The sequence below is a fragment of the Pocillopora verrucosa genome, chromosome 5, assembly GCF_036669915.1.
Source record: "Pocillopora verrucosa isolate sample1 chromosome 5, ASM3666991v2, whole genome shotgun sequence".
NCBI lineage: Eukaryota > Metazoa > Cnidaria > Anthozoa > Scleractinia > Pocilloporidae > Pocillopora > Pocillopora verrucosa.
In genome coordinates, this window is record NC_089316.1 from 23,167,434 (window position 1) to 23,194,031 (window position 26,598).

Genomic DNA, 26,598 nt, shown 5'->3' on the forward strand with positions numbered 1-26,598 from the left:
CATGCAAGTTAAACAAACGAAACCCTTCCTTGGGATCTGAATTTTACCGAACAAACATTTTAACCACTACTTTTTTTGCCCACATATTCCGTGATTCATCGAAAGAAGCAAATTTTAAAAGACGAATTTTCAAGGGAAATTTTGATAAACCTGTTAGAGAGTTCTCGCTTGAATGCGATTTTGTCCATTGAATAAAATCCTCAGTTTTCCTTAACCGTGCAACGTGAAAAAATTGCAGCTGATTACAAAAGAGGAAACTATTTTTCACGCAGACTGTGTATGCTACGTTACGAAATAATTGCTTTTAGCTATGCGTATGTCGAGGTATCGAACACGGCACCTCGATCAATTCTCCGTCGCACGGTTCCTGTGCTCTTTGTGCATGCATTAATACCTCGCTATAAGCACGCTAAGCATGACAAATTTCTTCAATACAAAAGCATGATAATCAGTTCTTTGTTTTTAAAGTCAACTTGTTTTACCAGACGATCTGACCTTCTGTTGACTATTGTATTATTGGTGACCCTACGAAAACCGCACAGGAACAACATAGCCACCCAGACAAACACATCTGATTCGAATAAGAACAAACGGGAAGAAAGAAGACTCCACTTTCGTTGAAGACGAGAACTCTTGTTTTTCGAAGTCAGTTCAAGCACTGGTTCGTAAATTGAGTCGCTCTTTATAATCGCTAGACTCTGAGAAAGGACAGGCTTTCATTTTGAATTAGCGTGACGTGAGTGACGTCACTAACTAGGGAACCTGAGCTCAAATCGTCTAAAGAGTGAATCTTAAAGGCAAATATGGCGGACTCCTCAGCACAGGCAACTTCTGTGGCGCGGTTTCTTGCCATTGCACACATTTTTCTGGGCTTTGTTCTCGTCTGTTTTGGTATCGCAGATTATGTTACTCGGGACTTTTTCACAGGCCTCATATGTTTTGGAATTTGGACCGGTTTATGGGTGAGTTGAGGGTACAAGTAGCGACTTCTATATCGTACGCCATTTAAATAAGTCGACATAATTGAGCATAATCTATAGTGCAGTCGAGCTTGTTACTTCATCTGTTTGTCGAAAATGACTCATATTTTCACATTGTGTTCTGCTATGTTATAATGAGAAGATTTCAGAAATCGTTGAGCATAGCGGTTTGTATTGTCGTCGGAAGCATTCGGGTGCAGATATAGCGAGTCTCTGAAGTAAAATGGACAGAAATTAAGTCTTCCCTGTCTGGATAACTTTTGTTCAATATCTGCACAGTAATCATTTAACTTTTTTCACTCGATCGTCTCCAGTCGAATCTCTGAAGCTCTTTTAATCAAATTTATCTGAATCAAATTGATCGCAAGGTACATGTAAATACTCTTTGGACACCAAACCAGCTAGTGCTTTTTGAATAATTAGGAGATACAGGGACTGATTCAACAGGCCTGTACGAAATCCCGGAAATGTTTTCCTTATAGTTTAACCGGGAATACTTTTTATTTCTAATGAAAAGAAACCCAGCATTTTATTGTCTCGACGCCAATTCGGCCAGCGGCTTTAGACATAGTATTAAATACATATTTGGCAGCTGACACAAGTAAACATGATGGATTTGCTTGAGCGCTCAGAATAAAATATGAAACACTGACTCCGGACCTCAGATCATTGAACACGGACTGGGGCATAAAAAACGATCTACATCTTCAGATCCGAGTACAGCTAGAATACAGACTACAAACAGATAACTAAATATTATAATGGCTTCTAATACTCTCCTTCTCCGAGAATATTCGGGGTAAATACGTCGCCATCAAAAAGTTGTCCCCAAGAGACTTCACGACAGAGATTCTATACATATATATATATATGTTTTTTTCAACTGAATTTTTTAGCAAATTTTGCGCAAAGTTTGCGTGAAGCATCTGAAAAAATTGTGGTGGATCGTCATGAAAACTTTTCGCCGTGTGATTACCCGAAGAAAGATTTGTGATATGATTGTTTTGGCTGCGAAATTGTATTTTCGATGCCGGAAGAAAGATCCATCTCACGTATTGAAATGCAACTATTGAACCGGGCATTCCTAAGGAATAAATAAGCGCTTCATACACTTTACACAATTGCATTATGGCCAACGTAAATGTCTATAATTTCTAGGCGGCGAGTGAAAATAATCCTTAAGAAAGTGAGATATCAACAATTTCGCATAGGATCCTTACTTTCGTAACACATTGCTCCTTTATTCCAATGTCTTGTCTGCTTTACACTGGGAGCAATTTTTCCAAACACCATTTTCCAAAAATTACAAGAAGCCGAATTTTTAAGCTAGGTGAATTAAAAGGGCTGTTCAGTCAACACGAAAATGATATGAAATAATCTGATCCTTCCCCTCTGCACATTAAATTTGATAAGTTTTTCTTAGACACTTCCATTGTTTTTCATAACATACTCCAGCTTGTTAATGTTGTTCATTTCTAGATGGGTATCACAGGAATTTTGGGTGTTGCTGGTACTTGCAAGGAGCAAACTAACTCCCGAGATATATTTGTGAGTTGACATCTCTTAATCTTTATTTAAATGTTTGTAATGGCCGCATTCCAGATAAACATCTATCTGGCACTCTCACTTTAGCAGATATTCCATGCTGCCATACAGTAAAATGACCGTAGATGTAATAATATGGCAACAACACCAGTAACACACGTCTTCTGTGATCTGTTACTGCACTGACTCACGACAAAACGGAATCCATCTGTTAAAGATGATTAAAAGATAAACTTTTGTTATAGGTGACGTCACATGTGCTTCTGTCCTCCATTAGATCATAAGTGAGAGCCAACAAAACTTTGCATCATACAAAACCATGAATTACATGATTCATATTGTGGACATTTTCCCCTTTATTTTGGCATTATTTTCACACACCATCAGCAAGACTCTTTTAGGTTTTTTCTCCCTTAATTTTTTTTATGTTTAGGATCATATAGAGGTTTTATTTTTAGAATGGACGCGTCCATGCGAGTCCAAGATTGACATCAATGACGTCTAACAACTTCCCAATCACAACCGCGTTCTGTTAAATCTTAAATCACGAGACAAGATCGTTTTTTGGTAACAGTAACATCACTCATTAAATTATAGGCCAGTGTCTTCATGGGCTTCTCCATCACCTCAGCTGTGTTTGGTGGACTGATCATTACTTTCTACAGCATTGCAATTGACTCACATTCTTACAAAGATTATCACGACTCCTACTATTTGGTCGATGAAGCCGAACTGAACCATTCGATAGAAGAGGCGAAATATTCAATCACTGGCATCATTCTGTTCATTGGGATTTTAGAGTTTCTGTTGGGAATCTGGGCAGCTATCTGTTGTTGCGTCATGAAGGTGTGTGCGTGTTGCAACATTCACGCGCAGTCTCAACAGGTAAGCCTTCTCCAGGGCCGGTTATTTACACGAAGTCTAACCCAAACCGCAGTTTTGTGCAAACAGTGGGCCCTGGGTATTTTCTACAGGAATGTTAAATTGAATTGAATTCATGTCCGTCCTTTCACTATTGGCTTTTGGCCCTCCCAATGAAGCAATTGTTCAGATAAAAGGTTCGGCTAAATCGAAGATGACTTAGAACACGATTTTGTCAAACAAAGGCTAAACTTTGTTTAAATAACCGGCGACCATAGTTTCCATTCTTCGCATTTTAAGAGTTTAGGATGTCAAGACAGCCATACCTGGGAAAAAATCCTTTGAAAAATAACCCTCGTTTCTCCTAATTATTCCGCAATTCATTTTATGTAATTATAAAATTATACAGTTCTTCCTAAAGGTATAATGCAAAAACGTGGCACAGCGCTCAATGTAAATGATTTGCTGTCAGATTTCCCGTTTCAGACTGTGCAACATGTTGCGATTTCACAAAGTTGTTTTGTGTATGACGACGAGGAAATGTATGAAACGCATGTGCTACCGTCTCGGCAGATCCATCGAGAAATGATAAAAAGTAGAGTGCTTATATCATTTTACATGTACGATATACACTCGACTTCAAAAACGTTGGCACTTAAAATGCGTTAGCCGATGAACAATTAAACTCAACGGCTTTATGGGCACACATGTACATGATAACCACAATAGGACAATACCGAATTAATTTTTGTCCCTTTTTCAAAACGAGGCCTGGTGCTCAACTTGAAAACAAGTTTAATTTGCATGTGAATGAGAACTTATAATCATATGAGAGGATGAGCCCCACGATTCGCTTTGAAAATGAAAAAAAGGAAATTCGAAAATGGCCTCTTAGTTGCACGTGGTAAATGGAAGAACTTCAGAGTGCTTTCCTAAAAGAATATAATTATCAAAAATAAAGATTTGCCAGGGATGATGAAAAGATGTAAGGCTGATCATGCAACTGTGCCAACATTCGAACATTTCACCTAAATCCTATGGTTCTCAGTGCTCATGGATCATGCTTTATAGGTACCAACGTTTATGCAATCGAGTGTACACCGAGATACAACCAAAACTATTCAATGCCTCATTGATACTCAAGCCAACAAAGATCGACACACAAATTTTCCTTTTGAAGATGATAGGCACCTATTCACGACATTGAAATACAAAAGAACCAAAGAGAACGACCGGACTTTACCGACGTATCGAAACCGACCAATCACTGAGATCTCATCTTGAGTTGAGTCAATTTTGTCTGCTTCTCCTACCAGAAGGTTCCCCTACTGATTGGGAAGTCTATGCAATAAGCTGCCAGGATAAACATGCGATTTCCTGACTCATTTTCACGAAAGTATTTCAGGTTTCTTAAATGACCACTGAGATGTGAAATCTCAAATCTGCGTGGATGAAAATCGTCTTCTTTGTCATTTGTAGATGTATGGACAAATAATGCAACCAACCATGACTTATGGGTCTGGTGGTCCTGTGGCAGTTCCAATGCAAAACCCTGTTGGTCTAGGTGCAGTGCAAACTGAATCACAGATTCCACAGGAAGGCCAGCCTCAAATGATCATGATGCCTGTATCTGGACCCATGGGAGGTCAACCACAGGTGATGCAGGTCCTTGCATCTGGAACCATGCCTACAGCTCAAGTGTCTCAAGGTTTTGAGATGGCCGAATCCACTGGACATGGAAAGTACATGACTCTAAACAACGACCAGGTATGATGGCTAAATTCATTGAATAGAATTTCACTAACCTCCCACATGAGAGGGTAAAAAAGTGGTAAAAAACAGCTCGAGCGTATGGGCTAAGGTCATGGAGTATCCATAGAAACATACTAACACTACGTAATGGTTAGGAAGCTGAGTAAAAAAAATTCCTTCACTATATATTTCTACCCGCGGGTTCTTTTAGGACCTGACCTTTCACAATCTTTAAACCCATCTTAATCAGTAACGGACCGATAGAAACATTCATTAACATCATATTATCCAATCACAGTGTACGAACACAAAACATTGTGCACGTGTAGGGAGCTCCAAACATGAATTGTAGGACCATCGTTCCTATTATTGAATTCTGGTGGATTTGACAACTAAGTTTGTCTCCTTGCGTTTTATGTCCGAGGTAGGTTAATTGGCTGATAGTGATAAAAACACAAAGCAGCTGATTTCATAAATTGATTTGGCTGACTTCTACAAATATCAATACGACGTATTTGTGCGCTAAAAAAAAGAGATACTTACCCATATTTTATTGAATTAAAAATTTGGCAGGATATTACAGCAAATCATGCATAGAAGAGTGCGGGTAATTATAGAAAAAAAATTAAAAACATTTCAGCTTCCTGTAATAAGTTTTTTTTCTGTTATAGACTGCCACTTCCCAGTCGTCCGATTTTGTAAATCACTCGTACGATTACCAACCGAATGGGACTCCACACAGTCCTACTATCATTTTAACATACGTATTTCGTCAATTATTCATTCTAGGTGTGAGATGTGTTACAAGTTTGGTTGAGATCATCGACAAGGATATTGGAAGTGTAATGAGTATTCAAAGAGGACCCTGGTTGCATAGTTGCCTTCGTTTTGATTTAAAGTAGTAACAGTTCTGTTTTGTTTCCTTGTCGAATTTATGCCCCTATTTTCTAGATACTTTTGTTCAAAGTTTGAATTACTTACGTAGCTAGCATTCCTAGTAAACCAGCTTACAATTGTACGCGTATATTATACCTTTATATTGGTACGCTCGTTATTGAGAGAATTGGAGTTAGAAGATCGACGGAGTTAGATCACAGTTTTTTCTTTTTTAAATTTAAGATTTTTCAGGTTATGTAAAAGTTACAGTTTCTTTAACCTTAAAGACAGGATCAGACGGAAGATCCAGCTAATCGTATTTAGTTTCGTTTTCCTTTCGACTTCGCTTCTTTAGCCTTAAAACATTTTTTTTTCATCTTGCACATTGCAATTTCCCCTTTTTAGTTTTATTATATTAGTTTAATATGTGTATGATATTCAGACGATAGCATTAAACTTTGTTGGATCAACTTGTGTCTCTTCGATTCCTTCACTGTGGTTGGCTCTCGATCAACTCCAGTGCACAACAGCCCGTGTCCTGGGTACGCCACAGGAAGATAGCAAAAAATATTCCTTCAACATATCTTTTTATCTTGTTAATACTATATATATGTATGCGTGTGCATGTATATATGTATATTTGATTGTTCCGTTTACAGTGATCGATACGTAGAAGTAGAGCACGATATATGTTGCGATAGGGAAAAAAAAACAGAGAGACTATACTCTGATGAAAGTAAAGTCTGTTTTTTTTCCCTATCGCAACATATATATATATATATATATATATATATATATATAAAGAGTAATTTTGACTTACGTAAGACAGTGCTCAATATATAGGAGTAGAGCGATGTATATATTGTGGAAGGAAAAAGACAAATAAACTACCAGTTCATCCCTACAGACCTGTTTCGTGGTTGCCCACTCATCAGGGGATTATACACGAAACAGGTCTTTAGGGATGAACTGGTAGTTTATTTGTCTTTTTCCTACCACATTATATATATATATATATATATATATATATATACACACATACATGCATACACATATATATACATACGTACATTACATACATATATATAGTATAAATAAACTATAATATATTTCTTAAGTTTTATTACTTTCAACTAAGAGAATATAAATTGATCATAATATCTTTTTCATACTGAGAATTAATGTGCTATCCTGTTATTGCAAGAATTATGGAGTCAAACACGTAAACCCACGGGTCTAGTGGGAAAGGGGGGGGTTACCCCCCCCTCCACCCTATTCTTAGATTCGCCTCTGAGTTGCTTTTTTGTGAATTTGAATTAAACGATAGGCGAAAAAAGAATCAAAGTTAATTAACTTTCAAACAGATCTTAATGAGTTACTTAAAATAAACTTTCTCACCAGTTTTGACGAAAAAAAAAAATGGAACAAAAATAAAAAGAAAGAAATTGGCATTTCTCTTGGAATAACCGGAGAGGGAATGACTTTGATCTTCAATTGCCTGCCTCACCCAGTGACCTTTAAAGAGACGTGTTGAAGGATGACGTTTCTATCCCTGGATATGTCAATGAATTTAGAAATGGAGATGAGATCAGAGGCGGAGGAGTGGGCGCTTGCATTAAGGAGTCGATTAAAAAGAAACAGCGCAAAGACATCTTTATGTCCTGACACAGAACATCTCTGACTAGAAATGCAAGGCCAAAACAAGCACCGCAACTTACTATTCGGGAAAATTTAGAAATTTTGAACCGAGAGTAAAAAACTAAAGATTGGCTTGCGCAAATGGAAAATCTACCGTTAGAACTGACCAACTCCTAATACGGCTTTTCATTTTAATGGGGGACGTAGACACAGACTTGCTACGATTAAATACCCCCTCACTACACCAGTGCTTGGATTTGCCAGGTAAACTTAATAGATACGTCTTCCACATTGATGTAATACCGTGCACAGGTATTGGTGATCACGACGGCCCGCACGCCCGCCTGAACATTCGCGCCGAGAGGTTTGTTCAGAGCTGTAAGTCCATTTGTTGTGAACGCAATATTCCACTACAGGAATATCTGCGAGAAATTGATTCACATCATCTATGCAGTGGAAAATCCACACAAAATATTAAAACTGTTCAATACACTTGTACCCGAATGTAGGGAGGGTCGCGCACCCTCGAAACGTAGAAAGTTGAATCGCCCACCCTCACACAGGTTTAACACAGATGAATCTCCTGAAGTGCGCAATCAACTGAAACAGAAAATAGAACAAGCGAGAAAGTCGTAAACCCTGGTGAAAAACCTCACAGGATCTTTGAGGATCTTCAAGGATTGACAAAGACCTGCCAAAGATCCTTAAGGACAAGGATCTTTAAAAGATCTTTAAAGGATCTGTAAAAGATCCCCAAAGATCTTTGTAAGCAAAAACGTTTGTTAAGATCCTCAAGGATTTGATAAAGATCCTCAAAGGATATTACAAAGATCCTCATAAGGATCCTCGCAAAGCTCTTTTCAAGGATCCTTCAAGATCCTCAAGGATTTAGCAAGGATCTTTCAAAGACCCTCAAAAGATCCTTTCAAGGATCCTTTCAAGATCTTTGTAAGGATCCTTAAGGATTTAATCAGGATCTTGCAAGGATCCTAGTCAAGATCTTTGCAGGATCTTTTTGAGGATCTTTCAAGATCCTCAAGGATTTAATGAGGATCTTTTAAATACCTTCCAAAGATCCTTTCAAGGATCCTATTAAGATCTTTGCAAGGATCCTTAAGGATTTGATCAGGATCTTACAAGGATCCTACTCAAGATCTTTGCAAGATCTTTTCAAGGATCCTTCAAGATCCTCAAGGATTTAATGAGGATCTTTTAAATACCTACAAAAGATCCTTTCAAGGATCCTGTAAAGATCTTTGCCAGGATCCTTAGGAATTTGATCAGGATCTTACAAGGATTCTTAAGTCAAGATCTTTGCAGGATCTTTTCAAGGATCCTTCAGGATCCTCAAGGATTTAATGAGGATCTTTTAAAGACCTTCAAAAGAACCTTTTAGGGATCCTGCTAAAATCCTCATATTTGCTAAGATCCTTAAGAATTTGATTAGGAGTTACAAGGATCCTAGTCAAGATCTTTGCATGATCTGTTCTACAATCCTTTAAGATCCTCAAGGAATTGAAAAGGATCTTCCAAATATCTTTAAAAGATTCATTTCATGATTTTGTACAGCTCTTTGTAAGGATCCTTTTTGTTTTTGATGTGGATCTCAAAGGCAACTTTGTCAAGATCTCTACCACATCTCTGCATTATGACTTAGGTTCCTTTGAAATCCTCAAGTAATTTCAAACATAACAAAATTGTAAAGTGAGGGCTCACTGTTTTATAATTTAAACACAAAAAGGAATTTTCGCAGAAAATTATTGTGCAATGAGTGTAATGAAGGTTACCGCATAGCAACGCCATGCTCGAGGCTTTCGGGAAACTTTGTGACTACTTACATGACAACAAATAGGGTTTTGCATCATGGGATAGGAATTTATACGCGCCGAGATTTTTAACGGTCGCATAAAAACATAAGAAGCTCGTTTTTACGGCAAATATCATCGACAATGGTCGGAACTAAAGGGAAAATGTACACAGAAATAAAGGTACAGGAAAGGCGTTTTCTGGAGTTCAGAAACAAGCGAAAAGAGAGACAGAAACAACCGAAATCGTCAATCAAACTCCAAGCAGGTCTCGCGATTGCTCTGACTGTGAGGCTGAATAAAGAGAATTCATCGGTACTTCTGGAAAGAAAATGAAGATGCCATCCTCGCCTAATGATTCTTACTCTGAGCTCTTGGAGAGTGAGGATGCAAATGATGTGTTACAGGGACAAGGATACAGGCTTATCGATCTAGAGAGATTCTCCTCGACGCTCACTGAAGGACATGTTTCTGAAGAAGGTGTGAATTTACTTGGTTCTGTGTAACCAACTTAAAAAGCTCTTTTAGAGGTTGTCATATGAATTCCCGAAAACACTTATTTTGTACCTCAGGATGTATTAGTTCAATTAATCTGAAGTTTTCGGGGCTGTATCCTCTTACTGAGTTGAGTTGGATAAGCTGACAGTTTCTCTATAAGCTGAATTTTAAGTAAGATGTTGTGGAATAACTCACCTAATAATCTCGGTGAACTTTGAACGGGCATTGTGCCCATAATATAAACGACTCCAAAAGTTCCTCAGCTCATCCAAAAGAACGACCCTATGCAATCTTTGTGCAGTTATCTTTACTCAAGTTTACCTAGGTTTTTCACACCATGTGGTGGACAAATTGATCTGATGTCAAATAACAAATTAGTTTAGGGCAACATATTAGTTATATTCAGTATGTGTGATTCCTAAGCTTTCCTATGGTATATAGGTTAATATGATTCAGAAATATAGTCATTGAAGTACTCTTGTTTGCCTTTTTTTCATGTTTACCCCCTCTGTAAGAGTAGTCTGAGTCTGGTCATTAAGTCTAGTCCTAGACAAGTTTAACACATATATTTTGGTCTTCTTATCTTTGAGCTGGACTGTTGCCAGATTTTTTGGAAAATGAAAATCTTAGTACTAACCTAAAGTCTGAACAGAAATAGTGTAGAAGTAGTCCTACTAGAAGAGGATGGGTAATTCTCGTTTAGCAATAAAAAAAAGTTTTATCTTCATTTTTTTATGTTTGGTTCAATTTTTCTTTTTAACTTAGTATGAGGATTTAAGTATGCTTATTTTCTTGTCAAAATTTCAAAGGTTCTATAACATTCTTGCTAAGATCTTCAACGATCTTCCATTTCCTTGCCAGGATCTTCAAGGTTCACTGACATTCTTGTCAAGATCTTTAAGGATCTTCAAATCTCTTGCAAAGATCTTTAATTTGGCTGTCAAAATCTTCAAGGATCTTTCTTTTTTATGCCAAGATCTTCAAAGATCTTTCAATTTATTGCCAAGATCTTTAAGGGTCTTTTATTTTCTTTCCAAGATCTTTAAGGATCTTCAAAATTTTCAAAAAGATCCTTGAAGATCTTGTCAAGAAAATGAGAGATCCTCAAAGATCTTAACAAGAATTTGGAAGATCCTCAAAGAATTTTCAAAGATCTTTAAAGGATCTTCAAAGTTCATGTAAAGATCTTCAAGGATCTTGACAGGAAAATGAAAGATCCTTAAAGATCTTGTCAAGAAAGTCAAAGATCCTCAAAGATCTTGGCAAGAAAATCAAAGATCCTTAAAGATCTTGGCAAGAAAATGAAAGATCCTTGAGGATCTTGGCAAGAAAATGAAAGATCCTTGAAGATCTTGGCAAGAAAATGAAAGATCCTTGAAGATCTTGGCAAGAAAATGAAGGATCCTTGAAGATCTTAACAAGAATTTTGAAGATCCTCATGAAGATCCTCAAAAGGATCCTCAAAGGTCCTCATGAAGATCTTGTAAGATCCTTAAAGATCCTTGAAAGATTTTCACTAGGGAACAGCAGAGCGCGGGCTGAGAGCTGCTTTCAGCCCGTGCTCTGCCGTCCACGGAGCGCGTATTTTCACATCAGCTAACACCAGGGAGACATCCTGCACAACTGCAGACGGTGTACTAGCCATAAAGGAAAATAAAGAGGATTTTAAGCCAATAAAGTTGGCTGCGAATAACAGTCGTGCTGACTAAGAGGAAATTATAGTAAGGGGGGCTGCTAATGAGGACATTTTAAAGGAGAAGTAGGGTTCAGAAAAGCATTCTTTTTTTTTTCACCAACAAAAAGTTAATGCAAAGATAGAATACTCAACAAAGTTTTAGCCTCCGAAGCGCATCCTAATCATATGAAATCCTTGCTCGAAAATCGAACAACAACGCCGCCATCTTGCGTGACGTCATTGAGCTCAACCTTGCCGGGAAACAAACAGTAAAACCGTGTCGCCTCGAGCCAGAAGATTTCCCTAAGAGAACAAGGCGTCCAATGACGATAGCGATGCATCTGAAAGACTTGGAAGTCTGAACTGATTGACTGCATTCGTAGTGAACTCAAAACCTTCAAATTTACTTGATTAACCCTTTAAGTGACCAAGACAGAATTTCTCCTTACAATATCAATACAATATCATGCAGACAAGTGATGAGAATTAAGAAAACTATCAATTTGGGGATAATTGGTTGATCCAATAATTGTATGGTCAACAGTAAGGAGAATTTCAATTTTAGTCTGGGAGTTGAAGGGTTAAGACCAGTTCTGAAGACCCCTGTTAGATATCCAGCCTTGCCAGGATCTGGCATATTTCAAAGCTTTTTCATGTCATACCTGACTATAATAAAGGTTCGAATGTCTTCCTACTTTTTTTTTTAATACCACTATCGGTGTTTGTTTGTTTTTCAAAAAAGCGAGCTTTCAACCTATGTGTTGTAAACAAACAATTTATGGTTCAGTTTTAAGCCTCAAATACCATAAAAAAAAGCTCTTGAATCACAGACCAAGGTACACTGCATACTTAAAACTGCCATTTCAAATGAACACTCACATATACTCTTGAATGATGTCTGCCAAGGCACTTAAACACTTACTTAGAATTACTTTATTAAGATTTTTATAAACAAACTCATTTACAAAAGTTAAATGGAGACATTTTAATTTATTCCCATATATGGTCTGCATTTAACCCTTTAACTCCCAGATCAAATTTGTAATTCTCCTTACTATCAACCATACAATTCTTATAATGTTAGTTCAGAGAATTTAGTATTGGATCAACTAATTATCCCCAAATTGATATTTTTCTTTATTCTCATCACTTATCTGGTTGATATTGTATTGATATTGTGAGGAGAAGTTCTGTCTTGGTCACTCATGGGAGTTAAAGGGTTAAATCAAGAAGGTGAGTGCTAGTTTTACAACAGAATGTTAACTTACTTAAACCACAACTGTGAAACTAGATTAATACACAGATGTTTGTAAAATTACATATTGATTTCATAATAAATAATACATGACTCAATAAATATATTCCGCAACCACATGACAAATACATAATTTAGATGGTCAATTTAGACAAAATATCATTCACAACACATTTGTTCCTTGATGTTTAAGTAAAATACATTTTTTCACATATTAAGTTAACTGTTTATACCACAGATGGTGAAGATCTACACTAAGGACATCCTTAAGGTGGAGATTTAAGTGTCACCTCAAAAATATTTTCCTGTTCTTCTATAATGCTACGATTCCACAAAATGCATGCATCTGTAAACAATTTATAATCTATCCTCTCTTTAAGAAGTAAGAAAAGTGACATCATGGCCTCCTTGAAATTCAATTACACTGTGCTGTGAAGTTGTGTCAGGTTAGCTTGCTGTTTTCCTTTCCCATGATTTAAATAAAATACCTTTTCTTCAAATTGACAATTATATAAGTTTACTGTTTATACAACAGATCACAAAGATCTTCCTACAGGACCACTCTCTGCAGGTAGGGATTTAGGTAAGTGTCAACTGTAAAGTAATATTTTCTTTTATTCTATAATACTGTGATTCCACAAAATGTCATGCACCTTTAAACTATAAATAGTCTTTCCTCTGTGTAGGAAGTTGGAAAAGTGACACCTTAGCCTCCTTTAAATACAACTTTTCTGTTGAAGTCTAAGCAATACAAAATGATGTTTCGTTGGCAAACTGTTTCTCCTTTAGCCATTTCCAATAGAGTAGAAGTTCATAATTTTGTAATGTTACTATCACTTGGTTCAGTACTGTCACTTCAAAGAAACCTTTTCTAATACAATAAAAGAACTTGAGTAGTATTTTTAATAAACTTGTTCAAATCAAGTATTCTTTTTTTTATGAAATAGATGTGGACAAGAAAAATAACAAAAAGAGAAGGGGAGGAAGAAGAGGAATGGTAAAGTAAAGTAAACAGTAACCTAACAACAACTGACATTACAATAAACTGGGCTAACATTTGTTTTAAATGTCATTTTCCACAGTGTTCAGAAAATCTTAAGTTTATCAATTGTTCATGCAAAAAGAAATTAAATTTTAGAAACAATTTGGGGCCCAAGAAATGTTTTTTAATCTGCAACAAATAGAGATTATTCTATGGAAAGAGTGCACAAAATAATTAATGAGTTGTATTGCATCAAAAAAATTAACTAACATCCACACCAGGGCAGTGAACTTAAGAGAGGTTTTTGACCAATACAACATGTGGATAAAAATTGTTCGGGCACTTTCACAAGATGATGTTTTCATTTCATACATACTAAGTTTTTTTCTAACTGACTACAAAGATCGGAAGCTAAGGACTGTAAAAATACACTGTTCATTCAATTAGAGCCATGAATGATATTACTCTACTGTGTATAAATCCTTATTTGTATTAAATTAAGTTCCTCTCTAAACAATTCTAAATTGGAGGATTAAGATAATTTCTCAAAGATTTAAAGGTGAAAAGCAAAAAAAGAAGGTGATGCTATATGATTGTTATTGACTTTTGACAAAGAAATAAAATTAAATATAGATCAAATAAAAAAACCCCTTGAAGTTCATTGCAATGGTTTCCAATACATACATATACAAATACTATTTTATTTCCAATTACAACAAAAGCTGCAGTATGCAGGCATTGTTGGTAAGATAAAAATATATGATAATACAAATAGGGATTTTATGGTAATAGGTTTATTTATTTAGATCTTCTGAGTATAGTTGTCAGTTTGGTAACATCTCCTTACAAGAGCATTGTCCTATCACAAATTTCAATTTTTTTCCTCTCAGAGAAATAAGAAATGTTTCAACTGTGGAGGGAGAGGCCACTCCTACAAGGAGTGTGCCTCTCCCTGAGGAAGAGGAGGAGTCAAGAGAAGAGGAAGAGGGGGGGGGGGGGGGCAAGGTGGCAGTGGCCAGGGCAGTGGATGATGCTCATCACTTCACCTTACATTTTTATTACAAGTACTAAAATAAAATCAACCATCTCTCACTCGTTTTATGTCACTGCAGCAAATGAATTCAGCTATAACTTCTTACCAAGCTTGAAGGCCATACTGGAGAACATTTTCCTGAGATCATTACAAAAAAACAAAAACAGATGGTTAATATTCCTCCGTGGAACTCGATCAAGCAAAGTTAGCAAATGATTTATCATATCGCACTTCTACTAAACTTTTTAGTTTCAAACTCGGTGCCTTTCAAAGCAAGAATACATGGGTTATGATCGTTTTGGTGGAAACGGTCCATATGCAAAGGTACCAAGCGAGTAAGAACCAATTCAGTGCCAGTATTTACCTCAAGACTATCTTGACCTATAGTGATGCAATTAGTTACGTTAATTTTCCTAACTGCTAAAAAGTGGTATACATGTAGCCCCTACTATTTAGGATTTAACCCAGCACTAAACCCAGTGTCTTTGCAGAATTGTGGGAGTTTTTGAGCAGATAATTGATAACTATTCGAATCATTTCTCCTAAATCTTTCAGCTAGAAGAACTAGCTTGGATACATTTCGATAGGATTGAAACTATCAACCATCATACACATGTTTAGTGATAAAATTGCCTACGGACATTCCACCACCTGGGCTGATTTATGCATTATTGCCACTGACTCGTAGGCCTTGAGTACCCCTCAAATCTCGGAGTTTCCACAATAACTTTGTTCTTTAATGAATTATTGGACAGATAACGAAAACACGGACCGATTACTAAAAGACAATTGCAAAAATTAACATACAAATAAAAGCAAAGGCAAATCATTTAAATAAGAATTTTTGTCAACGTCGTTAACATTCCTTATCAAAACGCGTCAGTAGCATAGCCAAGAAGCGAGAGAGGCTGACTGCAACTGACCAAAGCTACGAAGGGATAATTTCCATACGACTCCTCGTAGACCAAGCTACGAACTACTTTGAACTCACCTCTTCTGAACGAGTTAAAGTCGATCATACAGACTTGCAAGAAAAACTCCACACTACAAAAGGCTAGCATGAGATCTCCCATACAAAATAGGACTTTTACCGCTAATGGAAGGAGAAATACAAAGCATCTGCGTTTCACTCAAAAATCTGTACTGAAGATAAACTTGTGGCGTGACGATTGCTGAGGCATTCTGGGAAAACTAAACGCAAGTTCTCATTGGAGCAATAAAGAGGTGTGACGGAGGTGTGTCCATTACCTTGGTTACGAAACTTCGCGGCGAAATACTTCCAGAGGGCAAATGGTTACCCGTGTGGATAAGCATAAAATGCGGATATATTGCAACAGCATCACATGGATAAACATTTTTATTTCCGAAACATAATTTATGGGAACCACTACTGCCGTAAGTTAATAAAATATTCGCAATTCTTTACCAGGTTTTAACTCATCTAAACTAGATTGCAGAATTTGAAAGCCACTTTTAAAAATTTTCTTCCTCGTTTCTTAAAGTAAAGGAATACTGACATGTGTTGTTTCAGGAAATATTGAAGTCACCCTATGGCAGCCAAGCTGTGAATGGTGGATACATATAAGCTAATACGCAATGCAAGAATGAAAACCAGGGGCAAGGAGTTGTTAAGATTATCGATATATGTGACAGTTGTACACACGAAATTTTTCCAGTTGCTGGAACAACACAATTCAAACTTTTTTGAGGTTTAAAAAAAAAGCTGTAAAGTAGTATATCAATCAAATGTTACATAGTTCAAAGGTCATGAATGAGAGTTAACAAAAAGAAGTACATTGGTTCAAAAACCCTTCATATTTAGTGATAGCCAAAAACTTACTAAAATACTATGTAGTTTCTGGTGCATATGTAATTAGACAATAGAGCACTAAAGACAGTCTTTGAGGAATAGTTATCGGTGTAAATACAAAACGTATAAGACTTAAAAAATTACATAATTTTTTATTATTTTTTTTCCCAGCTCAAATGTATTTTCATGGATATATCGAATGTTTCTAAACACTGCTGCACTACTTCAACTACAGGTGTAAGTCATAAGTACTAATAAATGATTATCGGAATTTTTTTTTTTTTTTTTTTTTTTTAAGCAGGCAGCATTTAATGCAAGCTCAAACGAAATTCAGATGGCAACTTTTCTTACCTATTTCTTCGTTCACTCTCTCTTCTTCTCAGTAGTTCATTTTCCTTTTGTTTTTGACTTTGTTTTCGCCAGTATTCCCGAGCTCTTTGCCTGTTTTTCTCACGCTGTTCTTCGTCAGATCTTCGCCACTTTACTCGGGACATTTCCTGAAATTTCATTTTCTGTTCTAGAGTTCTTTTCCATCGCTTTTCTCGAGCCCTCTGTCTCTCCCCTTAAAGCTGTTCCTCGCTAGAAATGTACCTTTTCACTCTTCACCCAGAGTCTCCTCGGCTTTGAACAGGTGTTGCGCACACGGCATTGTGCTCATACGTCTGCTGGACAAGAGTAAAGCTATGACGCTGACGTTCTCGCAGTTCAGTTGACCGCGCATGCTAAAAGGATCTCTTTGGACGGTCTGTCGTTCAGTCGTGAGTCCAAATTTTTTCGGTTTGATGGGTTACTACTATTTCGCTTTATTATGATGCTGCGCTGCTCGTGCTGCGGGATCCGCTTTTACAGATGTCCACTGTTTCTTGGTGTAAAGTAAATAAATTGTTTCTTTACCTTGTTCTGGGCTCAACAGCTGCAGTTTAACGACAAGCCTAGCCTTCGTTCCACAAGGCAAAAGGGGAGTGAAGTGTAGAGGAACTCGAAACAACCATTGATGATAAAATATTTTCACTTGGGTTTCAGGACTATCAGCCCGGTACGTTCCCTCTACGTATCATTGGAAATACCCAGGTCCACCCTGAAACGGTTGACCCAGTCCATTCATGGCTAATTTACCAAGTCAAAACAAACAATCATTCAAAAAGACGAAATCCTTTGACTTTTACCGGACAAACATTTTAACCAAAACTTAAGTATTACGACTTTGTTTGCCCACATATTCCGTAATTCATCGAAAGAAGCAAATTCTAAAGAGAAGAATTCTCACTGGAAAGTTTTGATTAACCAGTTGGAACGTTCTTGCTTGAATGCGTTTCTTAACCATACAGCGTGAGAAAATTGCAGCTGACCACAAAAAAAAAGAGAAACCATTTTTCGCGCAGAAAATGTGTATGCTACGTTAGGAAATAATTACTTTTGGCGATGCATATATCGAGGTATCGAACACTCGGCGCCTCGATTAACTCTCAAATTCACCTTTACGTAACTTTCTGCATAAGCACGCTAAGCAAGAAAAATTTCTCAAAAGCATGGTAATCCGAACTTTGTTTTTAAAGTCGACTTGTTTTACCATCAGTAAAGAAAGAAAAAGAAACATCTGCAATCTGACCTTCTTTTGACAGTTGTATTATTGGTGACCCTATGAAAACCGCAGAGAAAACAACAAAGCTACACAGACAAACACACGCATCTGATCTGAACAAGAGGAAAGAACAAAACTTAGGAGAAAGAAGATTCCGCTAAACAAATTTTCGTCTTTCAACTCTTTATTTTCGAATTCAGTTCAAGCACTGGTTCAAAAATTGAATTGCTCTTTATAATTGCCGGACTCTGACAGGCTTTCATTCTGATTTAGCGTGACGTGACAGTGGGAACTTGACGTCACTCACTAAGGAACTGGAGCTCTAATATTCCGGAAATCTTATCTGCTGGGCAAACATGGCGGACTACTCAGCACTGGCAGCTTCCGTGGGGCGGTTTCTTGCCATAGAACACCTTTTTCTAGGCTTTATTCTCGTCTGTTTTGGTATCGCAGACTATGTTATTCCTGATTATTTCACAGGCAACCTATGTTTTGGAATTTGGACCGGTGTATGGGTGAGTTGTGGGAACAAGTAGCGACTTGTTTCATACGTCATTTAAATCAGTCGACAATGTAATTGACTAGTTATTTCAGATGTTTGTCTAAAATGACTCCTATTCTCACATTGTGTTCTGCCACGATATAATTTTCGGAATTGTGTCTAAAACGGTGGGATGATTTCAGAAATCGTAGAGTATGTTGGATTATGGAGTCAAATCGAAGACAAAATTAATATCCTTTGCTTGTGTCGTCGAGTCATACTACGTGGAGCTATCTTAGTGGCGTCTTTAATGTCGCTTCTTGAGTCACTCCACATTTCGTGGCGTTGAAACGTAATTCGTGCCGTTGAAACGTAATTCGTGCCGTAGTAGTCACTGCCGGTGACCAATGGTAACCACGTTTTTAATCGTCCTGTTGTGTATCGTCTCTTTCTGTGAAAATTTCCTTTAGCACACTGAGTTCTCCTTCAACTAACGTTAATTCTTTTTTGAAGAACGTCATTTCTAATTTTACTCAAATGTTGGAAAGTGCACTGGTTTCGGTAATGACCGCAGCGAAATTAATCATGCTTTGTACCAGGTGGATCAACTTCTGACGTTTTGCATTCAATGTCAAATCGTTTTAAAAGGCAGTGTGTTTGATGATGCTCTCGATGCTCTTGATGGAGTCATACAGTTATCTGTGTTTGAAAAGTAGAAATAAGCAAAGTGCTGAATGTTCTCGAACCTTGCTAGTAATACATTCTGGCGAAGTAAGACGACCAGCCTTTAATGTACCACGAGAGAATATTAATTTGTACTTCAGTTGAGGATTCTTACTTGAAAAAATGGCAGAAATGTTTTGCACAGGCAGGAAAACAAATAGTGAATGAATTCGACTGTTTCACATACGATAGGGGGTACCAAAATTATAGTGATATTTCTGACGACTGTTTGGACGACTTTCTGAAGGAAACCTTGCAAAATTTTCCAAGCTGTGGCATTCGCAGGATAATAGCTTTCTTACTAGGAATTCATTTCACCTGAGAACGTGTTTTACCATCTATTTCCGTTTCTTAAAGATAAAAGGTACGTTGAGACAAGTAATGAATTGCACTTATATTGACTGCATCATGTATTTCCAGGATGACTTTGATAACCATTCTCTCAGATTTGAATCGAACATGACACCTGCTCAATTATGCATGTATGGTGTAATTCAGTATCATTTTGACCCAGATGTACCCGAAGGAGAAATATTATCCAATGGAATTGATTATCATGGCCCTCCACCTTGCGAATTACACCTGCTCAATTACACATGTATGGTGAAATTCAGTATCATTTTGACACAGATGTACCCGAAGGAGAAACATTATCCAATGGAATTGATTATCATGGTCCTCCACCTTGCGAATTAAAATATGCTGGGGTGGAACGAGGGGACGATTGAAGTTCCAGAATGACCCCTGTCCATAGAGTCTTTTAATCTTTTTCCATCTCAAGTTATCTCACTTGATCAATCTGATTGTCATGAAATAGACCTTTACGTCAAAGCTGTAGAGATTATCCATGGTGTGGTTTTACAAAATTAAGGATAAGAATGGAATTCTGCTCACTGACAGGAGGGTCAGCCCTTTTTCAACAACCAGCGCCTATGAAAAACAAGAGCTCGAAAAATAATAATTACCAAACAAGGAAATAAAACAAATCTGGGAGATAAAATAATTGAAACAATAAATTAAACTATGCGTATACAATAATGAGGATTAAAAGTGGAATGAGTATGAATAAAAACAAATAAACTGCAAGAGAACAAATAAACAGTAACAATGTTATTAGTTTCATTAATAGTTCGCTCTTCAAGCCATTCTTGGAAGGGTCCAAGATCTATGTGGACTCTGAAACTGTTTAATTTCAACCATCAGGCCGATGAACAGTTATTTCCAGCTTACATGAAGAGATTTATGTTTGAATATCAATTTCATAACTTGAGTAATACTTAATATTTCATAATATATTATAAATATAATATAATATATTATAATATTATAAACTAATATTTATTATTAATTTATATAATATTATATAATATTATTATATTATTATTATATAATATTAATTAATTAATAATAATTAATAATTTATAATATTTCATAACTTGAGTAATACTTTAATACTTTAATTTGTTTCGAATGCTTCCATCAGTTGTATCTGATAAAAGGAAGCCTAGACTGTACCAAAACCAAAACACTTCCTTAGCATTGAGATACCAGTCACGGTTATTGATTACAGGCAGTTGATATAAAGTGTAAATGCTAGTGTAAGTAACAAGTTGAAGCAAGTGGCTGACATTTGCAATTTTCTGGACATCCATAAACAAAAGAGACCTTGACGGATGGGAGCTAAACGTTTTTCCTCATCAAATTTCCTTTCTTACTCATTCCGAATTTTTTTATCTAGGCAAATTAAGGGACTGTTCAGTCGACACGGAAATAATATCAAAAAGCTTTATCCTTCCCCTCTGCACATTAAATTTGATAAGCTTTTCTTAAATACTTCCATTTTCCCTCATCGCCTACTCCGGCTTGCTAATGCTGTTTGTTTGTCTCTAGATGGGTATCACGGGAATTTTGGGTGTTGCTGGTACTCGCAGGGAACGAACTAACTCCCGAGATATATTTGTGAGTTGACAAATCTTTTAATCTTCACTAAATTGTCTGTAACGGCCGCTTTAAAGATAAACATCCCTCTCGCATTCTCACTTTAGCAAATATTCCATGTTGCCACGCAATGAAATAACCGAAGACGTAACAATATGGCAACAAAATCGGTAACACACGTCTTCTGTGATATGTCACTGCACAGACTCGCGGGAACATGGAATCTATCTGTTACTGATGATTAAAAGATAAACCTTTGTTATAGTTGACGTCACTTGCGCTTCTGTCCTCCATTAGATCATAAGTGAGAGCTAGCCGAGCTTTGCATCATACAAAACCATGAATTATATGATTCATATTGTGGATATTTCCCCCCTATATTTGGGTATTATTTTCACCCACCATCACCTAAACTCTTTTAGGTTTTTTTCCCCGTGATTTTTCTTTGACCCCTAAGATCATATAAAAGTCCTTTTGTTGGTATGGACACGTCCATTCGAGTCCAAGTTCAGTTGGCAAGATTGACGTCAATCGAGTTTGTGCTTAGAACATCTAACAACTTCCCAACCTTAATTGCAATCGTGTTCTGTTAAATCTTAAATCATGAGACGAGACCGTTTTTCGGTAACAGTAACATCTCTCATTCAATTATAGGCCAGTGTCTTCATGGGCTTCTCCATCACCTCATCTGTGCTTAGTGGAATAATCATTATTTTCTACAGCATTGCAATTCACTCAAATTCTTACTACAGTTATTACAACTCCTACTATTCGATAGAAGAGGCTAAATATTCAATCACTGGCATCATTCTGTTCATTGGGATTTTAGAGTTTCTCATGGGAATCTTGGCGGCTATCTGTTGTTGCGCAATGAAGGTGTGCGCGTGTTGCTACAGTCACGCGCAATCTCGACAGGTGAGCCTAATCAAAGGCCGGCTATTTGCAAGCAGTGGGCCTCAGAAATTCTCTATAGGAGGGTTAATTTAATTGAATTCGTGTCCTTTCAATATTAGCTTTCGGCCCTCTTGACATTGTTCACAAAAAAACAGATGTTTAGATAAAAGGCTCGGCTAAATTGAAGATCACTTGATAACAACAATAGGCCAATTCCGAATTACCTTTTGCCTCTTTTTCAAACGAGGCTTGGTACTCAACCATCAGTATGAAAATAAGTTTAATTTGCATGTGTATGAAAACTTACAATCATATGAAAGGATGAGCGCCAAGCCTTGCTCTCGAGAAGTGTAATTTTCAATCTGCGTAGATGGGAATCCTCTTCTTTCTTATTTGTAGACGTATGGACAAATGATGCAACCAACCATGACTTATGGGCCTGGTGGTCCTGTGGCAGTTCCAATGCAAAACCCTGTTGGTCTAGGTGCAGTGCAAACTGAGGCAAAGAAACCACAGCGAGGCCAGCCTAAAATGATCATGGTGCCTGCATCTGGAGCAATGGGAGGTCATTCACAGGTGATGTAGTTCCCTACATCTAGAGCCACGCCTACAGCTCCAGTGTCTCAGGGATTTGAGTTTGATTTAGAAAATATAGATATCTTTTTTTTATTCTATATATATATTGTTAAATGATAAAATTACAATTATAGTTAATCTACAATATCGTAAGGGTTTTCTGTATTGGTGTTAGAAAGAAAAGGAATGGAAATATTATATTAGTTAAGGTCATTTAATGTAAATTATAAAAAGGGCAGGTTGATTACTTCGTACTCCTTCTTGGTGGTCTTGTCTTAAAGGTCGAGTTTGATCACGTTCTTCTTGTGAGTTTGGCCACGTTCACCTAGTGAGTTTAATCACGTTTTCTTCGTTGTGATCGTGAGGTTGACATGGAACCCGTGATAAGCCGTGTTCTTAAATAAGTTAATTTGTTAGTCCAGGAAGAGTAAATCTCCCTGGTAATAGGTCGCGTTCGACACCTTCGTGTTCCCAGAGGTAATTTAAGGGTAAACAGGTGATACCCCTCATGTTTCGCAACAAGAAGCAATATGGGGGCGGTACTTGTGAGCGCCTTTCTTCTTTAACTCTTGTGACCAAGATGTTGTTATGTAACAATCTTTAAAGGTGATTTTCTCTTAAGATACACTTTTAGGTATAAATAATACTCTACACCAAGGTTATTTGTAATTTTTGTATTGTCGATCTCGTTTCTGTTCTGGCCGATCTCAACCGTAAAGATATGAAAATTAAGGAAGAAATTGATTTTGTAACGTAGACCACCCTAAGGTGCTTATTCAGTATGTGGGAACTATAATACGTAGTCAAACGTGATTCGCTATTTGAGACGGTACGATGACGACACAAGAAGATTGACGGCTTCGAAATGTCATCCGCAGTGTCATCTTTATAAGCAGAGACTCTAGTTTTCCCTGTTTTATCGAAGCTAGTCCTTATTGTAACAACTTGAGAAGAAAGGTAAATAAAGAAGGATCAACCAAACCACAAACGAGTGTTAGAGAAATTAATTCTAACAATATGTATATAGTATAAATAAGCTATAAAATATTTCAAGATTAAAGAAAGTATATTTCTAAAATTTTATTACTTCAAACTAGGAGAATATAAACTGAGGATAGTCTCTTTTTCATATATACTGTGAATTAATGTGCAATCCTGTTGTTGCAAGAATTTTAAAGTCAAACACGCATAGTTAGATAAACCCACGGGTCTGGTGAGAAAGGGTAAATTACGTCCCCTCCCCCCCCTTCCAAAGTTAATCAAAGTTAATCAAAGTTAAATAACTTTCAAAGAGAGTTTAATGAGTTATTTACAATAAAGCCTCTCTCTCCAGTTTCGACGACAAAATTAAACAAAAAAAAAAGGAAAAAAATTGGTATTCCTTATAGAGAACCGGTAAGGGTACGACTTTGATCTTTTATGGTCTGCTTCTTACCGTCCGAACCTACGGTCATGATCTAGTGACCTTTTATGAAACGTGGCTGAAGGATGACGTTTATATCCCTGGATATGTTAATGAATTTATAAAAGTGGAGATGAGATCAGAGGCGGAGGAGTAGGCGCGTGCATTAAGGAGTCGATTAAAAAGAAACAGCGCAAAGACATCTAGATGTTCTGACATAGGACATCTCTGACTAGAAATACAAGGCCGGAACAAGCACATCAACTAACAATACCACCTTATTTTAACTTAAAAATCTTGAATCGAGAGTAAAATGCTCAAGACTGGCTTGCACAAATTGAAATTCTATTTTCAGAACTTACCGACTCTTACAAGTACACCAGTGCTTGGATTTGCTAGGTACGCTTTATCCGACCCAGAATTTACAAAAAACCGGCGAGAGTAACGCCGACCAGACATTCACAAACTCTCACTGATAAAATAGTCTCAAATAATCCGAAACGCGTTACCCACATTTATGTACTACCGTGCGCAAACATTGGTGATTACGATGGCCCGTGCGCCTGCTTGAATATTTACACTGAAAGGTTTGTTCAGCAGGGTAAGTTCATTCGCTCGTTGAGAACGCAACCTTTAACAACAGGAATCTATGCGAGACGTCGAGTCACATCATCTATGCAGTAGAAAATCCAGACAAAACATTGAAACTGCTCAAGAAACTTGTACCTGAATGCATGGAGGGCTTCGCATCCTCGAAACGTAGAAAGTGACTCGTCCTCCCTCACACAGGTTTAACACAGATGATATGTGCGATCTCCTGATCAAGAAAAACACGTTCAGGTAATATATAAATCCGGCCAAGCTTAAAAGTGGAGCTCTTGTTAGTTTATTTTCCAGCCCTTCGTTATACTGAATAAAAACTGTAATGAAACACTTTAGCACTGGCTGTAGAAGATTTTCTTCAAGGGGATTTCGGGTCCAGGGGGGGCTGGGAGGGGGGGGGGACGGGGGAATTGAAGAGGACTGGAACCAGGACACGACGTTCTCACAACTTGTAAAGCGATCAACACGCATGCTAGTCAACAGTATCTTCTATCTTTTCGAAGATAGGGAATGTTTTCTTCGTCAGATGAAGTGTATGATGTCAGCATCAATTGAAATCATATTCTATTGAGCGTGACTTATAATTTCTGTTTGGGAAAATGACACAGGTTGAACACAGATGGTATATGCGATCTCCAGATCAAGAAAAACACGCTCATAGGAACAATCACATAAAACTACTTAGATCAAGGCCATTCAAGAACATAGAATTATTTTCAAATAAACAGATAAAGTGAAAGTCAGGACGCAATGAAAATGGTCAGATTTTCCTAGCTTTTGCAGTTAGAAACTAAAGCTTAGACCCATGACTTAAGTGAAACGAAGTGCAATGTTTACACTCAATGCCATGATCAGAGCAGTGACGCAGTTTCATGTGCAACAAAAACAGTGATGGAAATGATGACCTAAATATGTAGAAGGAGTATACAGTGACTGAACATTAACTCCATGGTCATAATCTTCCACAAAAAAAGTCTCCTGCTCAGTGTCCATATCCTGGTTTAATTAATCACACACGACGAAAGTGAAAACCGTACAGGCTTGAATAAATTAAAACGGTAAATAGGTAATTAAATCCCCTTAACAGGAATGACAAAAAAAAATGCACAGCGTGTTCATGAATACTGGGTTTATAGTGCTAAGCTTAAAATAAGAGCCGGGGCGAGGGACAGCGAAAAACAAGAACTGCTGGTGAGTTAAGAAAGAAACTAAATTCTGAGCGACTTACGCAGCAATATCATAACTCGAACACCTCGAATCTCCACGGTAAGTTGATATTTTTTTCATCATTTCACTTTTCGGTTCATTACTTCGAAGAAGTAGATTCTTTTTTGCCGTGATTAGGCGAAGAACTCGCCGTTGACTGAAAGCCGAAAGAGCAGATTTTATCATTCTTACCAAATCTGTCATGTAGCGTATGTGATTTATAGTTAAACACATTGGAACCACATGGTAAGCCATGATTGAATATAGATAAGTTATTGAAAGGTTTCACATATTGACATCAAACGAGGTATTTCTACTCAGCAAATTATATCGTAGTTCAATGCACATGTTGGCCTTGTTAATTTTTTTCATATCCCTCATTTTCTCTCCGTATTTAATTTTCGTGACCGTCTCGATCTTCTCAAAAACCTTGGCGTGATAAATCATTGCGTGACTAGAATGTGAACATTACAATTGACAAGA

General features: G+C 37.1%; 2 protein-coding genes across 2 annotated transcripts; both read left to right on the top strand.

The window, feature by feature from the left end:
• The first annotated feature begins 587 nt into the window (after positions 1–587).
• On the top strand, positions 588–6,484 carry LOC131782324 (uncharacterized). Its single transcript, XM_059099049.2, has 5 exons — positions 588–962; positions 2,460–2,528; positions 3,123–3,410; positions 4,866–5,153; positions 5,928–6,484. Exons 1-5 carry the CDS (start codon positions 804–806, stop codon positions 5,931–5,933), a joined length of 810 nt encoding a protein of 269 aa, XP_058955032.2. The 5' UTR covers positions 588–803; the 3' UTR covers positions 5,934–6,484.
• A 12,147-nt stretch (positions 6,485–18,631) lies between these two features.
• Positions 18,632–23,892, top strand: LOC131782325 (uncharacterized). The gene is made up of 4 exons (XM_059099050.2): positions 18,632–18,807; positions 21,387–21,455; positions 22,089–22,349; positions 22,728–23,892. The coding sequence occupies exons 1-4, from the start codon at positions 18,649–18,651 to the stop codon at positions 22,911–22,913; spliced, it is 675 nt and encodes a 224-aa protein (XP_058955033.2). The 5' UTR covers positions 18,632–18,648; the 3' UTR covers positions 22,914–23,892.
• Positions 23,893–26,598: the final 2,706 nt, after the last annotated feature.

Bases quoted from the DNA above. Each gene is read 5' to 3' on its own strand.
- LOC131782324 (XM_059099049.2), top strand. From the start codon at position 804: ATGGCGGACTCCTCAGCACAGGCAACTTCTGTGGCGCGGTTTCTTGCC. The intron at 963-2,459 runs GTGAGTTGAGGG...GTTCATTTCTAG, and splicing joins GAATTTGGACCGGTTTATGG to ATGGGTATCACAGGAATTTT. The intron at 2,529-3,122 runs GTGAGTTGACAT...ATTAAATTATAG, and splicing joins CTAACTCCCGAGATATATTT to GCCAGTGTCTTCATGGGCTT.
- LOC131782325 (XM_059099050.2), top strand. From the start codon at position 18,649: ATGGCGGACTACTCAGCACTGGCAGCTTCCGTGGGGCGGTTTCTTGCC. The intron at 18,808-21,386 runs GTGAGTTGTGGG...GTTTGTCTCTAG, and splicing joins GAATTTGGACCGGTGTATGG to ATGGGTATCACGGGAATTTT. The intron at 21,456-22,088 runs GTGAGTTGACAA...ATTCAATTATAG, and splicing joins CTAACTCCCGAGATATATTT to GCCAGTGTCTTCATGGGCTT.